At 41.3% G+C, this 19,007-nt stretch overlaps 1 protein-coding gene across 1 annotated transcript in view; it reads right to left on the reverse strand.

Moving 5' to 3' along the window:
• WWTR1 (WW domain containing transcription regulator 1) overlaps positions 1-19,007 on the reverse strand; it is a 143,508-nt gene that overhangs the window by 11,320 nt on the left and 113,181 nt on the right. Inside the window, exon 4 of the mRNA XM_050779783.1 lies at positions 15,113-15,315. Coding sequence (XP_050635740.1) covers positions 15,113-15,315 — 203 coding nt within the window. The remainder of the gene's footprint in view (positions 1-15,112; positions 15,316-19,007) is intronic.

Below are 19,007 nucleotides of genomic sequence, written 5' to 3' on the forward strand. Positions count from 1 at the left end.
CAACAGTCAGAGTGGGAAGCAAGAGTCATTCACTCATTGTCACAAGGCATGGAGCAGAGTGTATGTCACATCAAAACTTTTCACCAGGCTGGGCGCAGTGGCTCAAGCCTGTAATCCTAGCACTTTGGGAGGCCGAGACGGGCAGATCACGAGGTCAGGAGATCGAGACCATCCTGGCCAACACGGTGAAACCCCGTCTCTACTAAAAAAATACAAAAAACTAGCCGGGCGAGGTGGCGGGCGCCTGTAGTCCCAACTACTCGGGAGGCTGAGGCAGGAGAATGGCGTGAACCTGGGAGGCGGAACTTGCAATGAGCCGAGATCACACCACTGCGCTCCAGCCTGGGTGACAGAGCGAGATTCCGTCTCAAAAAAAACAAAAAACTTTTCACCAAATACAAAACACTGTGTATTTACTCCCAGCAAGTCAAAATCACCAGGTAACCACTGGTATTCTTTCTCTGAAGAAAGTCTTACAGACATAAGTCACTTCACATTCACAAAGTTAATGGGAAGCTCAGCTATTATTTGACCTAAGGGCACTTAACTGTTGCAATCATCCCACCCATGCAATTATTTAAACACCCAAATCATAGAAAGTCCTCTCAAAACACTTCTCAGAGACAAGGCTATTTCTATCTCAGGTTCTCAAACCAAATCTACATCAATCAAAGCAATCAGATTCCTCTGGACTATAAGGTACATTCTGGTCTTTGCCACTTACAGGCCAGTAAAACTGTGGAATTACAGAGTACAGGCTCTACATTAAATTGCATCTGGAAGTTTTATGTTTACAGACAGGAAAGCAAAACAATGAGTTGAAAGTTTACTTTGAAAAGCCAATCAGTGGCCAGGGGCGGTGGCTCACGTCCATAATCCCAGCACTTTGGGAGGTCGAGGTGGGCGGATCACTGGAGCCCACAAGTTCGAGACCAGCCTGGGCAACATGGTGAAACCTTGTCTCTACAAAAAACACAAAAATTAGCTGGGACTGGTGTTACTTGGGAGCCTGAGGTAGGAGGAGCCTCGTGCCTGGGAGGTTGAGACTAAAGTGAGCAGAGATCACGCCACTGCACTCTAGCCTGGATGACAGAGTGAGATGCTGTCTCAAAAAAAAGGAAAAAAAAAAGTCAATCCATTTGACTACTTCGTTGACTAAAATGCTGAAGATTGGGGAAACATGTAGATCCAATCCAAATCCCACAGACAAGTAACTGTTTCACAGCATATGGATTTCATTAGCAAAAACAAATAATATAAACATTATTTTATAAAAGCTAGCATTACATTGCCAAGGAGAGTCCATCCAAAATGCTAGAAATCTACTGACTGCAATTACTTTCTCTAGGTATGATCTCCAGGAGTCTCTCCTTTTTGACAAACATAACCAGACATCAAATTCCTTTCAAATTTGCTGCTGTTTCCAGAGAATACTTTTATATGTTTACATTTGCATCCCAAACTAAGGTTAGGCCTTTCCCCATATTTAGGCCTATCAGTTTCCCACTTTCCATGCTGAAGTCATTGGTCTTACTGTCCCTCAAACCGTAAAACCATGGCTACAATGGCAAACAGAACATTTAGGACTTCTAAATTACAGTATCTTTGTTAGATCTCTTCCAGCCCTAACATGCTGTGACTTTAGAGGGTAACTGCTGTCTAGACAAGTCCTAGTGAAGTCATTGGCTATAAAAATTTTCAGTTACTAGAGTTCGTTGTGCTGTTACAAACCATGAGAGAACTGATTGATTAAAAAAAAAAACAACTGTATTGTTAACTTATACTGAAATAAATTTTCTAGCTGGAAAGGGTCTCTGGCTCACTTCTGTTCATCTAAATTGGAAATAATCGAATACTTAACTAACAAATTTTATTCAGGAATCTATAAAAAGCAAACCAAAAAATGGAGATTTTTTTTGGTAAGAAGTTATTTTCATTCACCATCTAAATCTTGGAAGTGCCTTCTAAATAAACCTAGAAAAATCAAATGACTTTCTGATAGTTGTTTTTAACATGGCAGGCAGGGTGCATTAGAAACCTTATTATCCAACCAAAGTTTTCCTGAAAGCCTCAGAAGGAGCAACAAGGATTGAATCTGGCATAAAAAGCCTGGACCCCACCAGTCCCCATCCCTCAAGCACACTCACATACCCTGAGCCACAGTTTGAAAAAATGTACCTTGTCAATGGTAAATTTCTAGTACTTTATTAACCATAAATGCAAGAATCTTTTGACTCATAACCTCATTATCCAAAAACACGAACTTTACTAGAATATTCCATTTTTCAATCATTCTGAATAAATGTGGGAGTTTACCTCTAAACAAAGACACTTTTAATATAAAAGTTGATGAGATGGCTGCATTCCTTTCTATCTGACAAAACTTTATCAACATAAGTCCTAAGAATAAAAGTTGAGGCTGGGCAGTGGCTCAAGCCTGTAATCCCAGCACTTTGGGAGGCCGAAGCAGGTGGATCACGAGGTCACGAGATCGAGACCACCCTGGCTAACAAGGTGAAATCCCGTCTCTACTAAAAATACAAAAGTTAGCCGGGCGTGGTGGCATGCACCTGTGGTCCCAGCTACTTGGGAGGCTGAGGCAGGAGAACCACTTGAACCCGGGAGGCAGAGGTTGCATTGAGCTGAGATTGTACCACTGTGCTTCAGCCTGGGCGACACAGCGAGACTCTGTCTCAAAAAAAAAGAATACAAGTTGAATCTGCAATTACCAGGAGTTCTAAATTTAGATATAGTAAGAATCATTTCTGGAACTTCATGGGATAAAAAAAATACATTATGTATAACACGTACGAATTGTTATCTGTAATGATATATAAAATAAGAACAAATATCAAAAATTAGATAGAAAACAAATAGTTCTAAACTTTCCTATTAATTTAAATTACTCCTAGCTATTTCTACTAAATAAAACAGAAAATAATGTTTGTGTGTGTCTAAATATATAAATAAAATATCTAAATAAAATTTAAAGGATTATTCATGATAACCAAAGCTGAAAAACCTATACTACATTGCAGGAAATGTTTCACTGTGCCATTTCACATTTGTTCCATCTATTTTAAATCAAAGAGAACAGAAGCTCTATTCTCCAGCCCTGATGTTTCCCTAACTACCCTGAAGACTTAACCACCAAGTCATCCTAAGGGCAAATGTTGCCTTCTGTCTGTAGGGGGCTCACAGTATCATTTTCTACCTTCAACTGACTAACAAATGAGAGAGAAATCAGAAAGGGTGTTGAATGTGCCCAGAATAACTGCCCCTTTTTTTTTTTTTTTTTTTTTTTTTTTTTTTTTTTGAGATGGAGTCTCACCCTGTCACCCAGGCTGGAGTACAGTGGCGTGCTCTCGCCTCACTGCAACCTTTGCCTGCCAGGTCAAGCAAGTCTCGTGCCTCAGCCTCCTGAGTAGCTGGGACTATAGGCATGTGCCACCACGCCCAGCTAATTTTTGTATTTTTAGTGGAGATACGGTTTCGCCATGTTGCCCATGCTGGTCTCGAACTCCTGGCCTCAAGTGATCTGCCCGCCTTGGCCTCCCAAAGTGCTGGGATTACAGGAGTGAGCCACTGCACCCGGCCTGAATAATAGCTTTGAAATATAAATTAGGCCAGTCTGAGAAAGTTATTATTTATAATACAACACTTTGTCTAAGATTATTCCAAAATCATTCTTCGGTCACAGGTTATTTCACATAGCAGCCAAAGTAAAGCTCATGTGGCCCCCTGCTCTAAAGCCACCTGCTTCTTGTTCCACCTGGATGGTAAATAGAGGCAGGTCCTCGCTGCAGACCACCACACCCTGCATAACAGCACTGGCCACCCTTTCCTCCCATGTCTCTGATGTGCTCCCCTCCTTCACCCTCTTCCAGTCTCCCAGTTTCTCTGCTGCTCCTCCCACCTCCTGCACCTGCACCAACTGTTCCCTCTTCTTGCAAGATGTTCCTTGGATCTTCCTAAAGCTTATTCCCTCACTTAATGCCTGCCTCTTACAGATATCATCTCTTCAGAGATGCTCCTACCTCACTCCTGCCTAAAATAGCCTCACCCCTGTCATTTTTCTGTCTCTTAATCTGCATTAATTTTCTTCAATGCAACTTAGGTCTTCATTCTCTGTCTTTCCTACTAGAATGCAAGCTCCACGAGGGAAGGGTCCTTGTTTGTCATGTTCACTCCTACATCCCAACTACCTTAACAGTGCTAGGCATACACTGGGTACTTGGAAATACAAACTAAAAACATGCAATCTCACCTCAATCACGAATATGAGTGAAATAATAGCCTGTTGTATACAACCCAACTAGCCAGGTGAAGACTCCATCCTCAAGAAATGGTCCTGTTGCATTCTTTCCTGCCCCTAACATAGGATGAGCAGGAGGGCCAAGTGGTCAGGAGCTAGATGCTTGAACTGGAACCCTGGTCCTGCTATCTAACAGAAAGTTATTTAGCCCTCTGTTCTTCATTTGTAAAGTGGGGATGATAATAGCACCCACCCAAGAAGGTTGCTGTGATGATAAAGCAGGATAACACTACAAGGTGCTTAGATCACATAATAAATGCTGAAGGAGGCCGGGCACGGTGGCTCAAGCCTGTAATCCCAGCACTTTGGGAGGCCGAGACGGGCGGATCACGAGGTCGGGAGATCGAGACCATCCTGGTTAACACGGTGAAACCCCGTCTCTACTAAAAAATACAAAAAAAAAAACTAGCCGGGCGAGGTGGCGGGCGCCTGTAGTCCCAGCTACTCAGGAGGCTGAGGCAGGAGAATGGCGTGAACTCGGGAGGCGGAGCTTGCAGTGAGCTGAGATCCGGCCACTGCACTCCAGCCTGGGTGACAGAGCGAGACTCCGTCTCAAAAAATAAATAAATAAATAAATAAATAAATGCTGAAGGAATTATTATTCTTATTTCATTTTCTGAATTCCAATCTCAAAAAACCAAAATAAACAATTTTAAGTCACACTGCCATGTGGAACTGATCCACTTTAAGTGGTGAGAGGTTTCTTCCTGGTCAACTTTCACCTTGGAGGGATTAAACCGAAGTGTGAAATTCATAATGGTCACCAAGGCTAAGAAAACAATTTTTTCAAATGAGGAGAGGTTTATAAACCATTTTTATATAACATAAAATTTGTTCTGAATATAAATGGAGAGTTGCGAGATGTTTTATTTCACTTAAACTTTATATTACAAGTTCTGTATTTAGAACTTTAAAACTTCTAGCCTTTTTTTGAATGACAATACTTTCTTATTTCAACTCATGAACTGAAAGAGAAAAGGAAACAGTACAAAACCCGAGGTCTGAAAATAAAAGGGGTAACCTCACCAACATGTTCCCATCCAAACAGGGGAAGGTTTTGTTTTATACTAAATGTAGGTATAAAATTAAAGCCCAGACCCAGTAGGATTTGGACTGCCACGTGACATCCACTACTCTTGCATGGGTAAAAATGAAAACATCTGACTTAGACCAAACAGCAGCAGTCAAAATGGATGAAACTAAAGCAGCTGAAGCAAAGACAAAGACAGGCACTGGATGAAGTAAGCTTCCATGGAAACAGAGGGGTGACAGTTGGCCAAGGCTGGCTGAAGGCATGACTCAAGGCCCCTGCCGCTGAGCATCGGTGGTGCAGCTGGCTTCACTCAGCGCCCCATCCTTCCTCTGCTCCCTCTAGTCGAGGCAGGAAAACAAACGTTAAGCTGGCTTGTCACTCATTTCCCACTGTGCTCCAATTAAATAGGTATATTCAAAGATCCCTTCCAGGGTCCCCTCTGTGTCCACCCTGCCCTCCAAACAAATCTTCAGTTTCCTAGACCAAGCTCAAAACCTACTTTCCATCTCAAGAAGCAGGTCATCATTGCTCCTCTAGCTATTCCAATTGACCTCTTCCTCCAATCAACCTTCAAGTGCAAGGCTGCATCCAGGCCCCTACCCAACACTTTACCTTAACTGAAATCTTTACAAAGAGTGACCAGAGAACAATCAGGATAGCGACGGGTCAGGGCATCACATCCTATGAAGAAGCATGGGGCTATTTAACCACAGGGGAAGACTAGAAGGGCACACAGTGGCTCTCAAACTATTAATGAACTGTCACAGGAAAGAAGGAAGATCTCTTCTAGCCTAGATTTGAGGCAGATACGATGAAGGGCTTTCTAGTTATCAGTTCAGTGCAGGAACTGCTTGCTTCTCAATTCTCCAGGCTATTAGCCACTGGAATTCTCAAACAGTAGTTGGGGTTTAATGCTATTAGATATGTCGAGAGCTTGGCACCAAAAAGGCAGCATGGCACAGGAGAAAAACTGTCTTTGGAACCAGAAAGATTGGAGTTCAAATCCCAGTTCAGCTACTACATGTTGTGGCATCTTGAACTAAATTCTTAACCTTTCTTGATAGTTTGTTTATCTGGGGGAAAAAAAAAAAGGTGGTTTATAAGACTGATCTTGCTGGGATGCTACAAAGATGAGAAAGCATATTTATAATGGACCTGGCACAGTGAGGCAGTCAACAGAACAAGCTACTGATAGTGTTAAATGGTGTGGGAGGCAGAGATATTAGCTAAAAATTGCATATCGCTTACTGCGTGTGAAACACTGTTCTAAGCCCTTTAACATGTTATTTCCCATCCTGGCTAACACAGTGAAACCTTGTTTCTACTAAAAATACAAAAAATTAGCCGGGCATGGTGGCATGTGCCTGTAGTCCCAGCTACTCGGGAGGCTGATGCAGGAGAATTGCTTCAACCCAGGAGGCGGAGGTTGCAGTGAGCCAAGGTTGCGCCACTGCACTCCAGCCTGGGCGACAGACTGAGACTCCATCTAAAAAAAAAAAAAAAAAAGAGAGAGAGAAAAGAAGAAGAAAAAAAACATGCTATTTCATCTCATCCTCATGACAACCCAGTTATCTCCATTTTATAGATAAGGAAACTGAGGCCCAGTTTGTGGCAAAGTCTCAGTGAGGCAGAGAAAGACAAGTTGAGGTTGGCAGACCTCAAATTGTCAATCCTTTCACCTACTGGCTGTGAGAACTGGGCAAGTTACTTCATTTTTCCGAGCCTGTTTTCCCAGCTATAAAATAGAAATTCCAACCCCTCTACCTCAGACAGGTCAGAGGAAATTTTATGAAACAGCCGATTTAACTTTCCTGAACATAGTTTTCCTCCCTTGAACAGGGCAACAGAATGAACTGGACATATTCAATGATAGTTTTCAATGTATATGAGTGGAGCTCATGTCCTAGGAATTCACAACCCATCAAGCAAAGTTATAAATTCCGATTCTGAGGGCACTTTTCAGAAGGAAAGCTCGCCCTCCTAACCCTGATGCAACCCTCCTCTGACAAATTTATTTTCTGTCTATGTCCAAGCTTGGGGTGGAAAGACTTGCAAAATAACGGCTCAAGAATCTCTTGGTGAGTTTGTGGTCATCTATCTCGCTCTCTGAAGTGAGTAATTATTTATGGGTTAAAAACACCCTTTCCTAGCAGCTGGAGGACGGGTGATATGTAAAATATCTGGAGAAGTAAGCATGTGAAAGACAAATGATGATTTGTGAGCTGAAGGTGTCCCTGCAAGCAAACCTCAAACCTCCTTTTCTTCCAGGTCGTTGGCCTGCAGCTTGCCTGTGGAATAAACCAACAGAGGAGGTGAGAAAGTAAACAGCAGCTGAAAGCACCTGTAGCTCTGTCCCGCCTTGGCTGAGGGAACACTCTGCCAGCCAGCTCCTGCCCTCACCAGCATGCACTTCAAAAGGGAAACAAATGACAATCAGCTCTTCAGAGGCTGCTCTGCTTGATTTAAGTGTGTGTGGCCAGGGACTCTGCAAAAATGGGAGATTGGATTGTTTTCATTATAAAGGGTGGGGTGAGTAGAAAAAAAAAATTAAAAAAAAAAAAAAAGACAGTATTGTGAAATCCCAGTATTAAAATAGTTATTCTGGATGCAGAGAAATTGCTTTCTCTGCCAAAACCCTGAGGGACTTCAGAGAGAGAATGCTGAATTATTTATCTTCTTTACTGGGCGGGGTGGGGTGGCGGGGGAGAGACAAAACAAAATTACTGATGTATATCTTTTTTTAATTCAGTGCCAAGGGATTCTAGAAATGCACTGTCACACTTCCCGGAGACTCTCTTTTTGAAACAACTCATCACTAATGCTCATTTGCCACATTGTCCCTATAAAAGAACAATCGAAACTGCAATACTTTTAGGAAGGCATTTATTAAGTCTGTCATTATTATCTATGGTCTATTTGTTGCTCTTTTTACTCAGAGTGCATAAAACAAATTTGTATTATTCCACAATTGGTTTCTGTTGTCCCTTCAAATCACATTAAAGAAAACATTATAATTTAGATGCTCTTCTGTCTTCACTTAAAAAAAAGAAGGCTGAGGCCTGGTGCAGTGGCTCACACCTGTAATCCCAGCACTTTAGGAGGCCAAGGTGGGCGGATCACTTGAAGCCAGGAGTTCGAGACCAGTCTGGCCTACATGGCAAAACCCCGTCTCTACTAAAATACAAAAAATTAGCCAGGCGTGGTGATGCGCACCTGTCATCCCAGCTACTCAGGAGGCTGAGGCAGGAGAATCACTTGAACCTGGGAGGTGAAGGTTGCAGTGAGCCAAGATTGCGCCACTGCACTCCAGCCTGGGTGATGAAGTGAGACTGTGTCTCAAAAAGAAGAAAAAGAAAAAAAAAGACTTGAATTGATACTATTATTCAACAACAAGGGCACACTGGGACATTTTGGAAAATGGATTATTTCTGGGACGTGTAGGCAAATAAAACACTTGACACAAGCTAGAATGGAGGCTCTGTGAGGGAAGGGGCTGGGTCTGTTGTTAACAGTTGCACATTTAATGCCTAGAGCATTTGTAAAACAAATATATGAATGAATGAACTTAAATAGCCAAGCTTATACGGAGGGATTTATAGATTCACAAAATGTTAGACTACATGACCTCTGCTAACCCAGTCAAGTCTGAAACCTAATGCTACGAAATGCTTTTCTAAAATTTAAATAGTCCTCTGTTCTGAAGCAAAGGTATGAAATAGCCCTACATTTATGCTTCATGATCTGCTCCAAAGTGACACTTGCCTAGCTCGCTAAAAAGCTACTCTTTGCATGAAAAAAAAAAAAAAAAACCCGGCCTCAGAACCTTCCCGAGGCCAGTGCTGCTCACAGCCAGGTGTGTCCCCCTCCAGGAGCCCTCTGTCAGGATGGCTGTGCGAGGTCAGCCAGCTGGCCCGCCTTGCCTGGTGGCTGTCAAGCCCGGCAGAAATCCCACAGACCTGCCAAAAGAATTCCGAGGCCTCCCTCTTTCCTAGTCCCTGTTGCCCCGGTGACTGGAAACCAGGCTTAGTCAGCATTTTTGTTTCACAAACTGCATTCTCCTGTCCCTCAACCACCCCCACTCCAAAAAAAAAAGGTTGAGGGTAAAAGCAGGGCTGAATTTGCTTGGGAATAATGATTTCTCTACAAGGCAGCCCCATTGAAAGGACAAGGGGGAGCTAAGGCTTTGCCACTTACTCATCTTCCAGGTTCTGGTCCTCGAGCTTAAAATCTTCCAGACAGATGGCCCCAAACCATTATATTTAAATGAATAATACACATGAAAAGAAATACTCCTTCAGATAAAGCCATATGCCTGTTCTCATGTCAAGGAATTGTTCTTTTAGATAAACAGGCACTGACAAGCCTGTTTCTCAATGTCTTACCCGTGACTACAATTTCCCATTTCATTTGGTAAAGCTGCAATCATGCCTTTTAGGATACTGAGCAAATATTGCATTGAATTTTTCAGTTGTAACAACAGAATATTCTGTAGTCATTGTGGGTGTGTGTGGCTCATGACTTTTAAAAATTTATGTACGGCCTGTTGTAGAAAGGATTCTAGGCGCTTGGAATGGGTACATACAAAGTCACAGCACAACTTCACGGCTGACACAGAATAAACAAATCATTTCTCAATATATTAAGAGGCAACAAAACAGTATTAAAGTATGCTACCACTTTTGTCTTTTAAAAAACAAAGTAGACACATTGATACACATGATACATACAAAAACCCTAGAAAGAAATCATCAACATATTGACAGTTGCTCTTTCTAGGTAAGAGTATAGGTGATTATAATTTCCTTTTTTGTTGCTTAGTATTTTATACATTGTGTACCATAAACATATGTTTTGTCTTTTCGTGTATAGCAATTAATTTTCTTTTATTATCTTTTTGCTTACATACAGTAAAATTCACTCTTTGTGGTATACATGCCTGAGTTTTGACAAATGCATAGAGCTGTGAAATAGCCACCACAACCAAGATACGGAACTGTGCCATCTGCCCCACAATTCCTTAGTGCTGCCCCTTTGGAGTCTCCTCTTTCTCTATTGCCAACCCTGGCAAGTGCTAATCTCTTCTCTGTCCCTATAGTTTTGTTTTTCCAGAATGTCACATAAATGGAATCATACAGGATGTAGTTTTGGGTGGAAGTCTGGCTTCTTGCACTTGGCAAAAATACTTTTTTAAAATCTTAATCACAAAAGTAACTCAGTAATTTTTATATATATATATTCTTTTTTTTTTTTTTTTTTGAGACAGAGTCTCACTCTGTTGCTCAGGCTGGAGTGCAGTGGCTCAATCTCAGCTCACTGCAACCTCCACCTCCCAGGTTCAAGCGATTCTCCTGCCTCAGCCTCCTGAGTAGCTGAGACTACCAACACCTGCCATTACGTCTGGCTAATTTTTGTATTTTTAGTAGAGACAGGGTTTCACCATGTTGGCCAGGCTGGTCTCGAACTCCTGACCTCAAGTGATCCCCCCACCTTGGCTTCCCAAAGTGCTGGGATTACACGCATCAGCCACCACACTTAGTCAGGAATTAAAATTTTTTTCTACTTAAAAAAAAACCTCAACAAACAAAATTTTAATTTCCTTTAAAAAATGAAGAGAAAGCAAACCTTCAATAAGAATTGCTTTTTTTTCTAGAGTTGCCATTTTTTTGGTGAACCTGAAGGAGCCTCATAGCCTTTGGGAAATTCAATAAAAATAAAAGAAAATTCTATCACGGACAAAAGACTTCCTTTCACAAAAATGCACTCTTTATGTCTTCCACGGTAGATGCCTGTTGACAGTGGGAAGAGGTCTACTTTCTTGATACGGCTGTGTACTGCAGGCCTGGTGGGATCCCCTCATGTTCCCTGGTACCCCTCTACTTGGAGTGTCTGCCATATTTCAAGACAATTCATCAATTATCAGATACAAGTAGCTCAGGTCTGTTGCTACAGCAGCCAATGTTAAATTGGAGGGACTGCATTTAAGAAAATTCTACTTCGGAAGATTCCTTATCAGCAGAGATAGCAAACCTTACTGGCTCTTTTGATCCTAATTCTGTAGATGGTAACAGTTTGTTGACCTGAGGGGTCACTGGAAAGAAAAAGGAGTCTCTGATGCTCACTTTCACAGAACTCTGCTCAGGTGCATCTGGTCTCAATTCCAGTAATGAAAGTCAAAGATGGTAGCCACTGGGCCCCTCTGAAGCAGGGAATGGTTTTAATTTACCCTTCTGGCCATGAATTTGGATTAGAGTTGATTATTTTTCCTTCTCTGCTAAAATACAAGTTATCTGAAGGCAGTCACGTCCCATTTACCTGTCTATTATTTTCTACTAAATAAATATTGATTGAATGAATGAAGAGATAAAGGAATGAAGGAAGGAAAAAATACGAGCTTCCGTACTGAAATAATGAAGGCTCGCTTTAGAGTTGTGATCAAAGATCCTCAGATCCATTTTGTTAATATCCTAGCATGATTTCAATGCCAATGAGTTAATAGGTGAACCTTTGGCATTGTGGTATACATCAAATCATGCAACGAGGACCAAAGAGTTGTTTTTTTCATGGCACAACATCATCAAACTATATGCCTAGTGGAACAATGGCATAGCAGAAGGAACAGGAAGAAAACTGAAACAATATTTATATAGCATATTCTCCATAGGGACCTTTCAGATTCGTCGTATCATTCAAGAATGATAAACTATAGACAGCAGTGATAATGTGTTAATAATTAGGGGATAAATTCATCTACGTATTAAATTTTGCCAGCCTCCCTTTCTACTGTAGAAAGAGAGCATAGCCTGGGGCCTTGCTCCCAGAGAGGCTCGGCTGGTAGAAGGGCAGGTAGGTCTAGGCCTACCTGCAGGGCATGGGTCCCAAGAGGACAGGCTGTGCAATTAAGGCCGCCTACAAGCAAGAGGAGAGCCAGTGTAATTACAAACTGTCCACTGAGCAAGGGATATTCAGGCAGTTGTTGACTACCCAGGACATAGGGGTAGGACAGACAGAACAAACAGAAGCCTACAGATAATCTTTAAATTTCACCAGGACCACCATTTCCCCCATCTCTCCAAATTCCTACCATATGCTGGAAGGCAACTAAACAAGTGAGCCAAAGAGCACTTTTAATTCCAGTCCATTTCCCGCTGCTGCCATGGCTTAGGTTCAAAAAGTGAAGCAGAGAATCACCAAAAGAGTTCAAAAAATCCACCAAGATGAAACACACAGTCCACACCTGAATATTGAATAATCAGGCATCCTGATAAACGCCCCAGAAAACTATTATAGAACACTCCAATGCCATTAATTATATGGTCTTAAATCCTATCTTTGACAATCAGGAGCATGCTGCTTCTGCATGTGGAAGAAATCTGTCATGATTAAAAAGTCTATTTAGACCTTTTCCTGTACTCCATAACAAAAATAAAAAGGCATCAGAACACCAGAACCATCCACTCCACCATTCCATCTCCTCCTAACTACAAACACACACACACACACACACACACACACACACACAGAGTCAAGGCTGAACTACGTGAGCCTCTGTGAGCAAATCTGGACAACCTTTTCTCCTGCTTCATACACACTGCAATTGCTCACTAAGATGCAGCACAACGCCCCGCGTTCCACAGCCTCCAAGGATCAGCATTTAAGGAACTTGGTTGGCATTTCTGTAATATGAACCATCAGTACTACATCCTGGTTCAAAGGCACTTACAGCTAGAATAAAGGAAACAATTTGGGGCACTTTTCCCACTCCTTTTCAGAAATACTTTCTGTGGGAAAGAAGGTGGGGAAGCAAGAGAAAGAGAAACACAACTGCAAAAACAGAGAAGCAGGTCATTCTTTGTAGAATGGTCACATCTTTGTGTAAAATGCTGTTGGAATACTGTTTACCCTATATTACAAAATAGAAAAATTATTCCAAATAAAATTATTATTCAAAGACAGAAAACCATTAATAACACAATTATTTCCCATCAAGAAATATGACACTATATATCTAAAATATATAATATTTATATATATAACCATTATTTCCCATCAAGAAATAACACAATTATTTCCCATCAAGAAATATGACACTATATATCTAAAATCAGTATAAACAACCGTTAGCCTGAAATAACTGTGAAAGTTCAAACATAAATCCTCAGGGTAAAAAAGACAACTGTAGTTACCTAATTATTAAGTTGTATGCCTCAAATTTGGAGGAAAGTTCAGCTGAGCAACAAAGCACAATTTATATTCATTTTCCTCATTTTCAAAGACTATATCTGAGAAATGATTTTAACTTACCATGCATTTTAAACCTCACACAATACAGATTTCTTATATCCCGGAATTTATTTGATGAGAAATACATTATTCATTTATGGAAGTCAATGTGTATTTCTGAAAGCATCAAATGTAGCTTTTAAAAAACAGCGTTTACTCTAACATGCTCAGTCCTTTGCTCTGCTCCAAGAAAGTTCTCTGGAATGTTAAAACTACTTATTTCTCTGATTTCTCTAAAGTAGCAAAAGGAAGTTATTCACGTATCTTGCTTCATGTGAGTCACAAAACAAAGTCTGCAAAGTTAAAACAATAAACTGAAGCTTTTCTTCCCAAAATGTAGCCAGAAAAAAAGTATGAGACCTGCAAACATGGGTTATATTAGTTTAGCAACACAGAAGAAAGAATTCTGCTCTTCCATAGACCAAGCCACTGAAACAGGGAGAGAACTGTAGGTTCTTTTAGGGATTCTCTTGTAATCGTTTTTGAAGTACAGCACTGAGCCTGACCCACAGAGGGCACATGGTAACATACTCCTGAGTGAGGGAATAAAAAGTGAATGAATGGAGTATGGCACAAAAGTGCCTGATTGATGCCCAGGCATCAATCAGAGCACTCTGTTGGAGTCCATATACAAACCACTTTCCCTTCTCATTCTCCCTTCAGCTTCCCTCTTTTTCATGCTCTGTGGTGGACCAAGATTCTTTGTCATTTCTTTCGAGGAACATCCACTCCACTATCTGCTTGAATCTAGGGTAGTTCTCTGTGACTTACTTTGACCAAAAGAGTATGGCAAAAGCGACTCCATGACCGTTTCCAGAGCCAGGCCCCACGAAATTGGCAACTTCTACTTCCTGTCTCTTAGAATGCTTTTTTCTTGGAAACCCAAGCTGCTGTGTAATAAGTACCACTACTCTGAGATCGCCACACCATAGATCCCAGGCTTTTGTTCCAGCTAAGCCCAGTCTTCCAGCAATCCTCACCATCATGCCACCCACTTAGGTAAAGCCATCGTGAACTAGGCAGACCAACCCACCTACCAGTTGAATACCACTAAATGACCTCAGTCAATGCCATGTAGAGCAGAAGAATAGCCCCAGGTGAGCCCCTTTTAAATTCTGACCCATAAAATTGTGTGATATAACGAAATGGCTATTTAAGCAACTACATTTTGGAATAATTTGTTACACAACAACAGACTCTTATCTCTCTACTTTCTCCTTTCTCTTCTCCTAAAGACTAGCAGTGGAAGTCAAAGGCAGCCATGATAATACAGCTCATCCTTGTACTCTTAAACTTGGTTCTGAAAATGCAGGCAGAACACTGAGAGAAGAAACTAGATTCTAATCAAGAAGCTTGGAGTAGGGCTTGGAGCCCTATTCTCTTTTTTTCTCTAGAAGCATTACCCTGAAGGTAAGCAGCTACCTATCCATCAGCTTTGGCACCAAGGCCAGGGAGCCTCCACCAGACACCATGGAAGGCCATACCTGCCTCATGAGCTCCTCTTGGCGCATTCGAATCCTTTCTCTCTCCATCTGGATTCTCTGAAGGCGCAGTTTCTGCTGCTGCTGCTGCTGAGTGGTCAGAGCATTGGGCATACTCATGAGCCCTGCGGGTGGGTTCTGAGTGGGGTGGTTCTGCTGGCTTAGGGTACTGGGGGCCATCTGCTGCTGGTGTTGGTGATTCATCACTGCAGGAGGGAAGAACATACAGATTAATGACCAGGGCCCACAATACCTTATCAAAAATAGACCATCAGAGTGTTTTGTGCTTTGGAGTATAGATTCCTGAGATTCCTTCCAAAGTACTTTCCTGTTAACTATTACTGTTTAAGTAATTATTACCTTAATTCAATTCATGGAGGCTCGAATACTGGCCCCAATCCTGACTCATCTAGTCTCGGCTTTTGTTTGTGTTAAAATCTCTTTTCACACTTCCCTGTCTAGAGTATACTTTAAGCCTTACATAGAACATAGTGGTCTAAAGCAAATTCCACAAAGGTTATCACAACTTAAGAGATAATTTCACCAGATCATCTGTGTGTGTGTGTGCGCGCGCATGTGTACACTTTTTCAGTTCATCTGTGTGTTTATGGCAGAGGTAAGGAGGGCATGTGATCTTTGGTACACGAACCAGTGAACTGATAAGCAACATGCACCACAAAGCACCTAGATCAGGAGCCGACATATAAAGAGGACTTCATCAATCCTTTGTTTGAAAAGCACGCCGCAAGGAAGCCTGAGCTATGAGCTAAACTCAGGAACAAATACCTGATTGAGAAAAAAATGTTTGTCTCTTCAAAGGGAGAAATTAGTGAGAAAAAAATTACGCAGAAATGCTAAAGATGTTGTGCCTGGATAAAGACATGAGAAATATTTTAAATTTTTTGAAAATTCTTTATTTATCTGCATTTAACAACCATACAGCATATAGAACTTCACTTTACGGCCAGGAGCAGTGGCTCATGCCTGTAATCCCAGCACTTTGGGAGGCCAAGGCGGGCGGATCACAAGGTCAGGAGATGGAGACCATCCTGGCCAACATGGTGAAACACCGCCTCTACTAAAATACAAAAAAATTAGCTGGACGTGATGACGCATGCCTGTAGTCCCAGCTACTCAGGAGACAAAGGTAGGGGAATCACTTGAACCCAGGAGGCGGAGGTTGCAGTGAGCTGAGATCGCGCCACTGCACTCCAGCCTGGCGACAAAGCGAGACTCTGTCTCAAAAAAAAAAAAAAAAAAAAAAAGGACTTCACTTTACAAAAATAATTTTAAAATCCTTAAATAAATTTTATAATTGGTATTTCTACAAAAATGCATTTTTAAAAGTGCTAGTTTTTCTCAAAATTGTTTACCAGTCAAATTTGCTTAACTTCTGCTGGGCAATGTCATGTAATGAAGAAAACCATGCTTTTCAGTCTATTTCCTCCTAGGTCAACATCAAAGACAAGAAGGTATAATTTTATATACTCACTTCATTTCTGAGAAAAAAATTCTCAAGTTTTGCTATATTTAGTATCACTAAATACTTTAAAACACTTTAATACACTTAATAATATATGTATATTTTTATAATATTTCATATATATGTGTATGTTTTAAACATAGAGATGAGATCTCACTATGTTGCCTAGGCTGGTCTTGAACTGGGCTCAAGCAATCCTCTCACCTTGGCCTCCCAAAGTGCTGAGATTGCAGGTGGAAGCCACCACATCCGGTGGCTTAAGTCAAATATTTTTAATCTTCAGTTTGCTATGGATATTATGTAGAAATATGATTTACAAGTAAATTTCCTTAAATGAATTTAAGTAGCCCAAACCTCGATATATTAAATGTATGTATTAAATGTATAATATATGTGTATATTTGAACAACATATATATATATATATTTGAAAGACAATACCAACACTGAAGCTTTTCTAGAGAAGAATAGATTTCTTTGAGGAAGAATTCAATGGCAGAAATTTCTCCAGGATGGAGGTGAAGGTGGGATAAAAACGTTCTTTTTTTATTCATACACTCACTGAAACTGTTATTGCAATTCCTGCTGTGTGTCGTGCACTGGGCTTAAACTTGGAAAAGTAGCTCCTGCCTTCATGAGAACTAACGGGCTGGTGGAAGGGCGGTATGAAGAAATGAGATGGATTTTTATGTGTGGCTTATGGAATGTGAAACTGTTAGGCTACATAAGGAACCTGGGAGATTATCTAGTCCATCCTCTTATTTTATGGAATAGGGACTATAACCCAGAAAGGTTAAGGGATGTGCCCTGGTTAGTGGCAAGTAGAGCCAAGACCAAAATCGAGATCCTCTTGTACCCCGTCCAACTGTCCTTAGCCACCTTCTGTCGCATCTGAGACTGAAGAAAAGTAACAATTGCTGAAGCCTCAGAGCAACTCTGTACAGACAATCTGCTTTCAATTGTTTGCAAGAAAGTACCACACACATAGCAGGCCATCAAAATAGGGACCCAAATGTTGCTTGCGTTACTAAGAGGGAGGGTTCGAGGAGAGCCTGGATAGATTTACAACTCTGGGCCCAGTAACATGCTAGTAAAAGGGAAGATACCAGCTAGACAGTTATTGATATTGAAGAAGATATTGCCTAGACAGTTAGGTTTCCCTCTTAGAATTAAGCCCGCCGCCAAGGATTCTCACCTCCTGGCCCAATCCCAGGTACACAGGGAAAGCTCAGGAAACGATCTGATGAATGAATAAAACCAGTTGGGCATTTCTTACACTCTTAGATTAAGAACAAGAGAAAAAACAGTCATGATTGATGCTGGAAAACCTGAAATGAGTATTTCACTTCTAGAGCTTGTTATAGTATAATTACAACTTCTACTTGAAGGCCTAGGGTGGGAGGTAAAGGATTGTGCACAGATGGTGTCACAGGGGAAAAGTTCTCTTAAGTACAGATTCAAGTAAGACAAAATCCAGACATCCAGAAGGGTTTAATTCTTGAAACCTATGTCATCCAGGGAAGAGAGGCGCAGATGGAAGAATGATAATTATTTCAAGGAACAGCCATTTCTGAACCTTCTGTAAAAGTATGTTCTTACTAGTAGTTATATTTAATATGGTAGTATCTGATACGTCTACTAAAGACAAAAAAGATGTCCAATAGTTCTGGTATCAGAAACCCCCAGGTTAGGAAAAAAAGGCTTCAAAGGCACAGGTTGTTAACCCTATGTTGTTGTTGTTGTTGTTTTGAAACAGAATGTCACTCTATCACCCAGGCTGGAGTGCAGTGGTGCTATCTTGGCTCACTGCAACCTCTGCCTCCCAGGTTCAAGAGATTCTCCTGTCTCAGCCTCCCCAGTCGCTGAGATTACAGTCGTGTGCCACCCTGCCCCACTAATTTTTGTATTTTTAGTAGAGACAGGATTTTGCCATGTTGGCAGGGTGGTCTCCAACTCCTGGCCTCAAGTGATCCACCTGCCTCAGCCTCCCAAAGTGCTGGGATTACAGGCATGAGCCACCGCACCCAGGCCTATGTTAATTTTTATGACTTTTAGATACTTTGAAAAATTTTAAAACTGACTCAGGCCTGGTAACTTACTGACATAACAAATTCTAGTAGGACTATCATCAGTCACTTAGGTAGACTGCCCTTGTCGGTATACAAAATGCTGCATTGGGCGTACTCACAAGCAATGTACCGTGTTACTCAAAGCCACATAGCAACCAGATATTGCTCAGTAGATTTTATTAATATCTGAGTCCTAATCTGGGGGAGTTTCAGACTTGGAGAAGAGCTCTTCCCAAGCCATACCTATGGGAGTCTTCAAAACACTTGCCCCTACATGAGATATTCGCAGAAAGTAATGGTGGAGACATTGATTTCTTCCACTTAATTTAGATTTGATCTTTCAGACT

This window comes from Macaca thibetana, chromosome 2 (assembly GCF_024542745.1).
Source record: "Macaca thibetana thibetana isolate TM-01 chromosome 2, ASM2454274v1, whole genome shotgun sequence".
Lineage (NCBI taxonomy): Eukaryota > Metazoa > Chordata > Mammalia > Primates > Cercopithecidae > Macaca > Macaca thibetana.